Source organism: Tachypleus tridentatus, chromosome 8, assembly GCF_004210375.1.
Source record: "Tachypleus tridentatus isolate NWPU-2018 chromosome 8, ASM421037v1, whole genome shotgun sequence".
NCBI classification, from domain to species: domain Eukaryota; kingdom Metazoa; phylum Arthropoda; class Merostomata; order Xiphosura; family Limulidae; genus Tachypleus; species Tachypleus tridentatus.
The window spans coordinates 64677953-64691793 of NC_134832.1; the positions used below are offsets into that span (position 1 = coordinate 64677953).

At 31.4% G+C, this 13841-nt stretch overlaps 1 protein-coding gene across 9 annotated transcripts in view; it reads right to left on the bottom strand.

The window, feature by feature from the left end:
* Window positions 1-13841, bottom strand: part of LOC143222543 (protein amalgam-like) — a 313846-nt gene that overhangs the window by 41253 nt on the left and 258752 nt on the right. For all 9 annotated transcript variants that reach the window (XM_076449164.1, XM_076449169.1, XM_076449163.1 and 6 more), the window contains one exon: window positions 13148-13368. In XM_076449164.1, the coding sequence (XP_076305279.1) occupies window positions 13148-13368 (221 nt within the window). The remainder of the gene's footprint in view (window positions 1-13147; window positions 13369-13841) is intronic.

A 13841-nucleotide genomic window follows, 5' to 3' on the forward strand; every position in this document is an offset into this window, starting at 1 on the left:
TATAAGATATGTTAAAGTAACTTTAAATTACACGATCTTAATAGCTCAGTAATATATCAGATAGGAAATAAAGTGTTATCTTCTTTAATTAACATATTTGAAATGCCTAAAGAATGTTTGTTTTTGAATTTCGCACAAAGCAACTTGAGGGCTATCTGTGCTAGCCGTCCCTAATTTAGCAGTGTAAGACTAGAGGAAAGGCAGCTAGTCATCACCATCCACCGCCAACTCTTGGGCTATTCTTTTACCAACGAAAAGTGGGATTGAACGTCACATTATAACGCCCCCACGGCTGGGAGGGCGAGCATGTTTGGCGCGACTCGGGCGCGAACTCGCAAATTACGAAGCGCACGCCTTAACGCGCTAGGCCATGCCAGGCCGCCTAAAAATGAGCTTTCCTATTCCACTTACTTCTAATAAACCACAATTTGAACAGTTTATTAGTCGTTGACATATAATTAAATATATTTATGTGTAATCGTCAGCAACGTTCATTTTCAACGAACGTGTATGCAGGTTAGTGTAGGAAACCGAAAACTGAAATAACCTGTTATGAAAGTTCAAAATACTGTGGAGTATATATATATATATATATATATATATAAATTATTACATGAAAGTTGTATTTTTGTCTGTTTTTCTTGATTTTGTTACGAAAGCGAAGTGGCAAATTTGTTTTCGATGGTAGTTCATGTCTAAGTTGTTTGGATTTGATCAGGTGTGTAACGTTGCTTATTTAAGTCACGCGATCCCTGACATACAGAAAAAAAATGTGTATTTTATCAATACAGCCTAGTGAAAGTATTCATCTTAAAACAAAATATTTTATTCATCACTTATTATTAACCAAAAAGGAATTTAAACAATACATACCAGGTCACATTAGGTGACAAGAGTTTTAATAAGACGATGAAAAACAATTATATATTAGATAAATTATCAACTATAAGGTTAATATTTTTTCTTTAATAGACAAAATAAAACTGTATGGGTTTTTTAAATTAGATATATTTAAACTTCATAAAATATAAATATTCACGCAATAGCAACACTTGAGTAGGTTGATTACATTAAATTAATAAGAACTATGTCGTTTTCATTTCAGGTGAAATTAAACCGTAATAGAGCTCTGTTAGATAAACCTAAAAATATCTATGCTAAACGCAAGTTGCGATTTTTGGGTAACTAACGAAAATATGGTTCAAAATATTTTTTACAGGTGGTCTTAAGCTTTTAACCAGCTAGTATTTAGGCTAATTTCATAGTGTTCACATTTTCCCTATTAAATGCTAAAAAAGTTTTTTATTTTTATTTTTCCTTTTCTTATTTGCATCTTTCAAAGCTCTACTCAAATAAGTGATTGACTCTAACAACGCAAAATGCATATTTTTTCTTTATGTTCATTGGCCTTAAGATTTTGGCCATCAGTGTATGTAATAAAGTAAAAAAATAATTTGTTTTTTTTTAATTTCCACAGACGATTAAACTTTTTATCAGAAAAACTGTCCTTATAAAAACCTTTTTTTCTTTTACATAAAAGTAAATACTTCTCTACTGAATGTCTAATTATGTTTGATAAGGCAATAGCTTAGTAACAGAATTGCATAGGCTTAGTTAGGTGTTATGAAACTTTAAAGTAGTTCTTAATCTGTCATATTTTGAATTTTTCAGTGTCCTTGTGCTTGTCAAACTAGAAACGAAAAATGTGTTTATCTCTCAGCTGAAAATGGCTAAGTTCGCTGTGCGTAACGAGCAAAGCCATTTTAGTATAGTAATATGTATATATATTAAAACTATACAATATGATAAGTGTTAAGTACTAAGTGTGTTATGGGAGAAAAGAGTGGATTTTTATTTCAAAATTGTGACACATTTACTGTTCTACACATTTTTATTGCCTAAGCTCGATTCTCTATAGTCTTTTTTTTGCGTGTGTCTTTTTTCTCTGTGTATTTTGCAAGTACCACTTTTTCTCGAAATTTGTAGAACATTTTTGAGTGTAATAATCAACAATGTACTAGGTGTGTATGTAATACTGGTGATTGACAGTATTGTTTTAAGCAAACATTCGTGAATATTCTAGAGTTTTAAGTGATTAGTATATGAAAATCGACGTCCCGAGAGACAAGAAGATTATTATTATTATTGGGTAGCTACAGTCGGTGTGCTATAGGCCTAGGAAGCTATAATTGTGATTAACGCTTATTAATCAGAAAACTTCAGAATTTAACCTGGAATGTTTGTAGATTTCGAACATTGTAAACCATTCAACGTCAAGGAATTACTTCGGACGTTATTAACTTTACGAGTATATTAGATATCATCGCTGGGAAGAGTTTGCTTGTAAAGGAGTGAGTCCAATCAAGCTATCTAGCTAAAGCGATATTTGACAATATCAACTCGGAATTAATTTGCTCCTCATGAACCTTGGTTGACGATAAACTAGTCAGTTCTAAATCGGATATAAGACTTAGTATTATCTGAAAGCTTGTAAAATTGGTGTATATAAATCATTATTTGTGATTACTGTTAATAATAACCGTTATTATAAACTGTATTAGTTTTGTTTGTGTATTGACAGTTGTGTTAAAAGAGAAAATTGTGTGTATCAATCTTGTTGGCAAATACCAAATGTGGTACATATTAGTATTCAAATAACTTCTAAATTCAAACTTCCGGTTATTTGAAATAGTAATACGTTAGCACACGTAATACAATAAATTGGAGACTCGTCCGAAATAAATTATAATACGTAACAGCAATTATGTTAAATGATTTTTATGTATTATCATGAAATATATTTTTCAATGATTTGTCTTGGTTTTAATTTCGCACTAAAGCAATTCGAGAATTATTTGTTCTAGCTGTTTCTAACTTAGAAGTGATAGACTACTTAGACTACTCTTTTATCAATAAGTAATGGGATTGATCGTAGATTATAACGCTTCTACAATTGAAAGGACAAAAACGTTCGGTCAGGGGAACTCGAACCCGTAAGCCGCAGATTACGAGTAAAGCACCCTAACTATCAGGTCCTACCATCGGAATAACTTACGTCGTGTTTCCTTAATGCTTCATAATATAATGGTCAAGGGTTCGAATTCCCAAATCCCCAAACATGCTCGCCCTTTCAGCAGTAGAGGCGTTACAATGATACGGTCAATCCCACTATTCGTTGGTTAAAAAATAGCTCAAGAGTTGGCGGTGGATGGTGATGACTAGAGTCTTACACTGTTAAATTAGAGAGGGCTAGTGCAGATAACCTTTGTGTAGCTTAATTGAAATTCAAAATAAACAAACGAATCATTAAAACGTGAAAACTAAACATTTGACGTACTGTAATTTCTTTTAAAATAACAGTAATTAAATAACACACGCCATTGTTATTTCAGTGTTTGGGTGATATTCAATTACAAAAATACTTTTTTTCCCTGTCTCTATATACGAAAATAAAGTATATTGAAGAGATATAACAATAAGTGTTCACGTTTCTTCTCAGGATCGATGATTTAGAAGAACCATAAGGTGTAAATAAAACAATTGTAGACATATCTTAGTGAAATACACCTTTAAGCTCACCAGTTGGCTAGTTATTTACAATAATAAAGGTTTATAGTTATGCATCGTCAAATATAGACTATTGACAAAGCACTGACAAGACACATACAACTTATTAAAAGTACGTACAAAACACAACTTATTAAAAGCATTGACAAGGCACTTACAACTTATTAAAAGTACTAAAAGACACAACATATGTATAGGAGGGACAAGACACTAACAACATATTAAATGGAAAATTTTTCAAAACAATTCTGTCCTGGACACATTCCATATTCATCAAACAACGAATAGTTTTCGTTTTCCTATATACAGTCGTTGAATTAGTGAGAAAGCCCTTTCAAGGCTGTGAACGACTGAAGAGCATTAGAAAAAAACTATTTATGTTTTTCTATGACTTAGTTACATTTCCATAAGACATAAAACGTCTTATGCAGAATTATTCCAGCTCTTAATGTCTTTTATATCATCTTGGCAGCATATTTACTTCTCCTTTGAATTATTAATCGATATACTTTGGAATAATTTTCAAATGGCTACTGTTATTGGGTATACAATAATTTTTACTTATACGATATTACAATAGCAAAATATGCACGGGCAACGTTCCGTACAAACTTCTGAGTCTAAAAACTAAGAGACTTTCACTTAAAACTGGGAAATGCAGACAGCCTATTTTGCATATTTCTGCTTCTATAAAATTTTCCAGAAAAGCAAAAAGAATATTTTACTAAACAACTTGATGAGAAAAGCAAACAAATTTAACTAATTATAGCTTCAGCTTTAATCGTTGTGAGATAAATTTGTTGTATAAGCCGCCCCATTCATTCTTCTCTCGCTACATAAAATAATTAATTTTATTATTTGACAATTTTTTTCACTTAAAAAAAAGTAATTCATCCGCTATATACACTGTTCTTACCTTGGGCATTTACCAAAATATAAATAGTTAATAGCTTTTACAAACCTTGGATGTCATTATAAGAATAAACCAGACTGCGGTCGCTAACTGTGATTTTTACAGCAATGCTATATGTGTACATTTAGGAGTAAAATTTTAATTTTTCGAATATCAATTAATAATTAAAAACTCAATTTTTATTACAATGTCTCTAGTTCTTAAAATGAACGTTATATAACAATTATAAATAATGGAATAATGGCTAATAGAAATACCATTCTAGAATAAAAATCAGTATAAAATAAATAAATATTAGAAAACAGTCAATATGGATTTTTTGCTTGAGGAGAGAAAATGTTTTTATGTTTACCTTACTGTCTATAACGTATTTCAAAGTTGTTATAAAATCATGATTATTAGTAACCTGTTGTTTTAACACTTTTGTGTTTGAGATACATCTTTTATTTTTGTATTTTCTAAAATATTGCCTTCAATTTATTTACATGCAAAACATGAGGCTTAAGCAGTTTGGTTTATTTTAACAAATCCTATTTTAACTAGATTAAGTATATTACTCATTCAGTGATGACGAGAAAACCCACTTGTAGAGAAAAATATATATGTAAAAACGGCTGGTTTGGGTTGAGAAAATACTTTATTTAGAGGAGCGAACAACGTTTTGACCTTCTTCGGTTTCGACCAGTTTCGATGTTATATTCCTCTTTACAGATGTCCCAACAACTGAAGCCTGTAAGATAGCCTTAGAATTCTATATTCGAGACCCTAATCCATCAATAGACATTCACAGCAACCGATTAGCAACCCTCACAGAATTCACCACGATGAAGACAATTATGGGTAACCCAGGATCACCAGTTCTAGCCAATATTTTTATGACACAAGTTGAAACACAAGCAATTAACACAGCATTACATCCACCACTGTACTTGTACAGATATGTAGACGACACAATTGTGGGATTCAGATCTACAGAACACACATTTAATTTTTTCAATCGCATTAACTCTATACATCCCAACATTAACTTCACATGTGAACAAGAAGGAAGCAATCAAATATCACTTCTTAACCTCAAAATTACAAGAACCGACACACAATTTAAAACAGAAATCCACCGAAAAATCACCCATACTGGACTATACATTCCTTGAGACTCAGCACATGAAACAAAACAAAAACTCAACATACTAAGAAACTAAATTAACACAGCCATAAAACTATGCTCACCAGATAAAATTAACGATGAATTAGACAAAATAAAACAATACTTCATCAACATCAATAAGTTTCCTCCACAAACCGTAGAAAACATTATACGTACACACCTAGACATAAAGCAAGATCAACTAACAAAAGTAAATATATCTCACGAATCAAAAAATCACGAAACCATATACTGCTGCATACTATATATTCCCGACATCAGCAGAAAAATAACCAACATTTTGCAAAAACTAGTAACAAAGTATGACATTCCAGTTAATACCAAATTTATTCAAAAACCAGGCACAAAACTAAGGTCTATACTACGTAAAAACTACACTGAAAAACACCACACCAACATTATTTATAAAATGCAATGTGATAACTGCCACGACTTCTATATTAGAAAAACAAGTAGAAAAATGGAAACCAGTTTCAAAAAACACAAAAAGTCACCTTCACACGTTTCTGAACACTGCAAATCAAATAAACACAACATAACCTTAGAAAACACCCAAATACTAAATAAAGAAACAAACATAAACAAACGCAAAATTAAAGACGCCTTACTTATACAACAACTCAAGCCCAAAATAAACCAATACAAGAACACCTTTGTACCTGTATTAATAAATATAATCAAACATCTAAACACGCCCTTTACATTCCTACACTCAGTTACACAACCCCCTTTAAACATGTGGTCAGCTTTCGGTCAGTTACCTCTTTCTTTCTTTGTGAACTTGAGTGTGACCGAAGAATGTCGAAACGTTGCTCGCTTCTCTACATAAATAATTTTATCAACCCAAACCAGCCGTTTTTACATATATACATTAGTCTTTGATAAGTTACAGTTAATATTTATTGTATATCGTGGGAAAATAATATTTATTCATACTCACTAAAGATTAAATGTAGCTTTCGTTAAAATAGCGTCAAATATTTGATATATGTAATTAAATGCAATATGAAACTTTATGTATATATTACACATTATTCCTGCTGCCTAATTAGATTGACTGACAAATTCTCATAAAATTTATTTTAGTTACAGCGTGTGTGTGTGTGTTTTCATATAGCAAAGCCACATCGGGCTATCTGCTGAGCCCACCGAGGGAAATCGAACCCCTGATTTTAGCGTTGTAAATCCGGAGACTAGTTACAGCGATCTACATGTAATTTCTTTAGAATATCAGTTTATTTGTTTGTTTTGAATTTCGCGCAAAGCTATACAAGGGCTATCTGCGTTAGCAGCCTCTAAGTGAGCAGTGTAGGATAGAGGAAAGGCGACTAGTCATCACCACCCTCCGCCAACTATTGGGTTACTCTTTTACTAAAAAATAGTGGGATTTACCGTAACCTTATAACGCCCCGAAGGCTGAAAGAGCGAGTATATTTGATGTAACGGGGATTCGAACCCGCGACCCTCAGATTACCTTATCGAGTGCCTTATCCATCTTGACATGCCGGTCCTGAATGTTTTTGCTTTGCAAATATTGCATAACAAATACGAAAGTTACAACGGTTCACAGTACATTTATTTAGATTTTTAAATACAATAGAATATAAATAGTAAATTAGAACGGTTCATGGGGAGCTTCTTTGGAATAACAAATATTCGATGTATTCCATAACTATTCTTGTGCATAACTTTTACAAATGCACAATAATTTATTGTGTGAGTTAAAAGTAAAATGTACAATTAAAAACTCTATATGTTTCGGGTTGAAAAGAAGACTAGAAGAAACACAGTGAATTCAATTTTTTTTATACTAACAAGTAGACGTGTATAATTTGCATATTATGCAGTGCCAGCTACATAATATATTTCAAAAATCCATTTATGTGGCACTTAGGCCTAGATTGATTTCTATACAAAATCATTTTTTAAAAAATATTTTTCAAAAGATTCTCTTATGTCCCGCTAAGGCCGAATCACTAGTTTTTAACATTTTAATGGCGTTTTTTGTGTTAATTAATCTAAAATTTCGAATTAATGAATACAAAAATTCTGTCGAAACTTGTAAAGTTTTTAATTGTATATTTCACCGTTAACTTATACACCATTAGCGTATTTCTAAATGTTTTTTACTTATTTTATAACAGATACTGTAGTAGAGAGGTACTCAGTAGAGCACACACTTCCATCACATAGTATGCATCAGATTCAGCTCTTAAAAAATACGAAAATGTGACTATTCGCCCGTCGCTGTTAACGGATAAGTACCATTGCTTGTTGAACAATGAATGCTAATATTTTACTTATGTCCACTAGTTCCAGAAAAATGTGGTCATTTTTCACTGAGTTATAGAACAGAAATGTTTTAAAAAATTGGTCCATGATAACAGATAAGGATTTTTATATTTTGTGTCCTTTTACTTTGACCTTGAAACTCCAAAACTAAACTATTCTGGTTTACGGCATAATACAAAGGTATACCATCTTTCGTGCAAGTCCATTCAGCCATTTTTGAGAAACACACACACACAAACTAGTTAGTACACACAAACAGAGGTGAAAATATAACCTCCGTCGACTTTCGGTGGCTGAATTAACAGGTATTTTTAAAGTTACCTAGTTCTTTAACTCACAAATTAACAAGTATTTTTAAAGTTATTTAGTTCTTTAACTCACAAATTAACAAGTATTTTTAAAGTTATTTAGTTCTTTGACTCACAAATTAACAAGTATTTTTAAAGTTACCTAGTTCTTTAACTCATAAATGCACATCATTTGAAATATACTCCAAACGTTCAGCTCTAGAAAACCAAAATGAGGTTCACATAACAGTAATATGAGGGTACAATTTTACTCAAGCAAAGGCGTAATAGTTACAAAGTTGCCACAAACTGTGTTTTGATAATAAAAGAAAAGAAAAATCTCATTATTGGAACAAATAGGCAACTAAATATGTTAATTGAAATTTACGTAAACGTCCTATGCATTATTTTCTCCTATCTTCTTTCATTATAATCTCCCGAGCTTATTAGCTTCTAGTAAAATTCGCTCGTCTTTTTATTAATCCTTAATACACATACGAATGTATCGTAGAATGCTTAAATGTCAAATAATGCAATGCCGATGAAACGGAAAGTATATAAAACGCTAAAATATACAGAAAAACCCGAATTAAAAATTAAAACAATACAGTAGGACAGTAACCATTTAAGTTTTTAGATTCACTTTTGGTTATCTATAAAGGAAGTGAAGGATTCGGTAGACTTTAATACATATAATTTTCGTATTCATCATTTTGTTTATCAAATACTAAACAATCCAGATCAGAGACATGAATAGTCACGTTTTGCTTTCACTGCAAATATTCCTGTTCTGTCTTCTTTTCTGTCAGATAAGTTGTTTTCTTTTCCCGTATAATCTATTCACAATGATGAAACAAAACCACTGCGAACATTCAACTCACAGTGAGATAAACCTACTCCTGTGAATGGTAAGAGTTCATGATACAGCGACGGATTATTTCTGATTACATGGCTCGTGACACTTGAAAGAGGAGCCCTAGCTAACTTTTATATAACATGCGTGTTATTTTGAATTACGAGAACTGATGAGTTTTAACTTTCGAAAAAATATTCGTGTTAAAATTTAAGAGAGAAATTTGAAATCATACTAGTATCAGATGAATGGCCTTAATTATAACTTCAAGACAACAGGAATGTTATACATTTATATCACATATATATATATATATTCTTAATTGTTACCATGATAACATTATTGTGCTAATATTAACATTTAATAACCTAAATGCTCGTCTTATATCAGTTTTGTTTCAGTTATAAAAACTATTAACAACTAAGCTGCTACCGGGCATGGCCAGGTCTTTAGAGCGCTCGACTCGTAATCTGAGGGTCGCTAGTTTAAATCCCCGTCACACTAAACTTGATCGCTATTTCGGCCGTGAGAGCATTATAATGTGATGGTCAATCCCATTATTCGTTGGTGAAAGAGTAGCCCAAGACAATGTGTGGTGATGACTTACTGTCTTCCTTCTACTCTTTGACTGCTAAATTAGGGACCCGGATACCCCTCATATATTTTGCGCGAAGTTCAAAACAAACAAGTAAGTCGTTTCCCAATTTTTGAGATTTTTTAATTATCTGTTTTTAAAGCATTCACAGAAAAATACCACAAGATTAGCAGAATTTTTCTTTTTAAATCTATCGTGAGCAATTATATCAAAACTAACAAAAGCAAAACTTTTCTTCTCTGGATTCACTCGATTTAATTGAAACCCTGAAACAATTCTACATTTTATATTCTGAAAGCGCTCGCTCTCGTTAATAAAAGAAAAAAAAAACTGAGAAAACAAAATTTGAGCCCATGGTGAGTCATGAGAATTCATCGCATCTAACGTCATGCAATACCATGATAGCTGTGTTCTGTTACCTATAGGTTTTGTTCTAATACACTCAACTCTAGTGGTTTAAGGAAAGCTGGTTTCTAAAAAATATGTTACATAAGCTTATACTAAAAGCAAAACGAAGCTCGTTTTATTTGAGTCTGACATGCCTCAAGGAATACGTAGTTCTTAGAGTATTTTCTTCAACTGAGTGTTTTGCCACAGCAGAATATATAAATTCAAAGCAGTGTGGAATTACTTTGCAAGGATTCTTGTTTTATAAAAGAAATTATTGTGTTACGTTATTTGTTTTGGACTTTCGTGTAAAGCTACACGAAGGCTATCGCGTCCCTAATTTAGCAATGAAAGAGTAGAGGGAAGATAGCTAGTCACTACCAGCTACTGCCAACTCTTGGGCTACTTTATTACCAACGAAGAGTGGGATTGACTATCACATTGTATTGATCCTACAGCTGAAAGTGCGAGCATATTTGGTGTGACACGGATTCAAGTCCGTAACCCTCAGATTATGAGCCAACCACCTGGCCTTGCCGGGCTATGTTGTGTTAAGAGAAATAAATATATTTGTACCCCATGTTTTACCATTACTATGAAACAGTTAGTTTTTGAATAATATTAAATCACCTCATTAATTATTTAATAAACTCTGTCTCTGTCTAATTTAACTATATTATTCGGACTAAGTTCAGTAATCCATTTTGTTTCGAAAATACTACACTCTCTCATTCAGTATTCACATGGCTAACCAAATAATTAGGTTTGTCACGTTAATCAGTGAACATAAAATTTTTCATATGTAAAGAAAATATAAAGAAAACGGTTTAATATTACCAAAAATTCAAAGAATCTTTAAAAGTAGGCGTTACAATTGTGTATTCACGATTGCAATTTTTACGAAATAGCTGTATAACTGTTAATGACTGAATGTAAATGTTCAAGTCCAGACTCTATATTGAATAATACTTGATGAAATACATAAATTTGGGAGTACAACTTTAGACTTGGTTCTTATAACTTAATATTATTTATTATAATCAAAGTGGTAGTTGTATTTATTTGATACGATTATCCAATATTCTATTGTACATTATGGTACACATTCTTAACTTCCGTGTCGAGTCGAACAGGCTAAATACATTCGATTACTTGCTTTTTTAGCACTGTACATTGAATTAAAAATTTTAATGTAGGTTTCACAATAAAACTAAAGTGTTGCAACTGCAACTAAATATATTTCGTTTATGATAAGTCCTGTTTCACTAATAAATAACAAAATACAATTAACAGTTGCTGTCAAACAGGTTATCTATAACTCTTTTGTGTAATTTATTATAAATGAAGCATCAGTCCTTAAAGTGATTAAAAACAAAACAATAATAATTGTAATCCGTGATAACGAGAAAACCCACTTGTAGAAAAAAATATATATGTAAAACGGCTGGTATGGGTAAAGAAAACTCTATGTAGAGAGTTTTCTCTACCCATACCAGCCGTGTTTACATATATAAAATAATATTAATTACAAACCAACCTTATCCGTACAAAAAATAAGTTAAATTACTTCCATGTACTTGACTTCCAGAAAAAACTTGGATCAATTGGCTTTTGGTTATTTCACGTTAGTATTTCGTTATTTTGGAACATAATAATTTTAGAATTATTTGAAATTTAAAGCGCGATACAATGGAAACTGTCACTTATTAGTTATCTGACCTCCATATTTCTCTCTTGTATTTTGATGGTGTGCTAAAAAATTCCACTTGTATACAAATATATGTAGCCAGATAAGGTAATTATCTTATTTAGATAATATAAAATATGTTTTCCAAAGAACCTTTGTTTATTTGTTTCGATTTAATCACAAAGCTACACAAGGGGTTGTTTGTGCTTTGCTTACTACAGGTATGGCTGTGTAAGTCAGCAGACACACTGCTATGCTACTTTTCTTTAAGGTTGTGGTGATATGTAATCATTACTGATTCACAAAGTTTACTGTTAATCACTTACATTTATGAATTTTTTGAAAACTTTTTGTTACCTTGGTTTACTCTAATAATTGAAATGTAACAATAAAATTTAGGTAGAGTATACATGTATCACAACTTCAGGCCATTCACAATATTCTATAATTATAATTTATTGATAATAATTATCCCATGAACTTGCTGGAAAACCTAGTTATCTTCAGAATTCTGGCACCATAGTTATATAAACATTTATGAATACCAAATGGCTGGAAAATAAAATGAGCTAGGCAAAGTTTTAATTAATTGAAGTGATGTTGGTCCTGATAGATAAAAAAGTCTCGTCTTACAAGGTGCAATACATTGTAGCTCAAGTAAGAATTAATTGAAGTGATGTTGGTCCTGATAGATAAAAAAGTCTCGTCTTACAAGGTGCAATACATTGTAGCTCAAGTAAGACTTTATGATAAAATATGGTTAATTTTAAAATAGCGCTTTTTCTGTCCATCTTTCCGAGTTTTCTCTCTTTTATTCAACATTTTCATTAATTTTTCCTGATTCAATATTTGTTTTTACTTTTACTTTTACTTTGCATTTCCTAAGTAATATCTATGCAGTTTAAACTATGTTCAAAAACATCTCTTATTTTTCTAATTTTGATAATATTCTATTGTTAACGCTTAGGTTTTATAAACTGCAGGAAGTTAAATTTGTTTATGGACTTATTTGAATAATGCAAATCATCAAGTTTCTTTTGACTCATGAAAAATTAAATACCATAACAATTGAAGCATTAATTATTTATTTTAGTATTTCAAGACTCAAAATTTGAAGTGAGTTAGAATAAATTCTGTTTTTCTTCTGACGTTCGTTTATGCATTCATCATTATAATGTCAGATAAACTTATTAAAGTTATATTTGGTTTCATTTCTATTGTGATACACTGCCTTGTATTATGCACTTGAAATAACAACTTACAACTCTACACTTTAATCTAAAATAATTCGATTAAAAAATAACACTATTATTCTCCTCAGTTAGGCTCCTTGCTAAAAGTAAATGCTTTATGCTGGATTCGATAATAAAATTCAAGTGGTAAATATTAGTTACATACTGTTTTATCCCCCAAGTTGTTGACCACGCAGTGCAAATATACTGTCTGACCCAGCTGCGTGGTGACGTTCTTGGCTGGAGTTTTGTCAAAAGAAGGAGAGACAGGCTGAACGAATGACCAGTAACCAGTGGAGTGAGATGAGGATTCCCATCGCTTCGTTCTTGTCTGCCAGCTTAATGGTTTAGGGAACAAATCATCATACCAGCTGTTCCATGACGTTTCTAGAAAAAGAGAAAAGGATGGAAGAACAAGCAGTAAATATTGATTTCCTATACGTGGAAACAATCGTCACATTCCCGCCTGAAAACAAGCAAAACAAAATTAAATTTCATTTCCAGGATATTCATTTTTCAATGGATACGTTTTTTCTTATTCAAAACATCTTACATTCGTAACTAGGCTAGAGAGAATATTAAATTACTTCATCTCGATGAATGTAAATACATAGACCTTACGAGCCTAATGGAATAACGGAACGTATTTAGAAAAAGAAGTCAAGTTAAAAAATATAATTCAACTTAAAATCCACATAAGATTATGATAAAGCGAATTACATATATAGGAAGTGGACAAAAAAAATGTCTCCCTTTGAAAATGTTGTTAATTTGTTATAGTTTTTATTAGATAAGAAAAAAATATGTAAAACTATATGTTTTTAGAATACACTTGATGAGATCTATTCAAATATAATTTC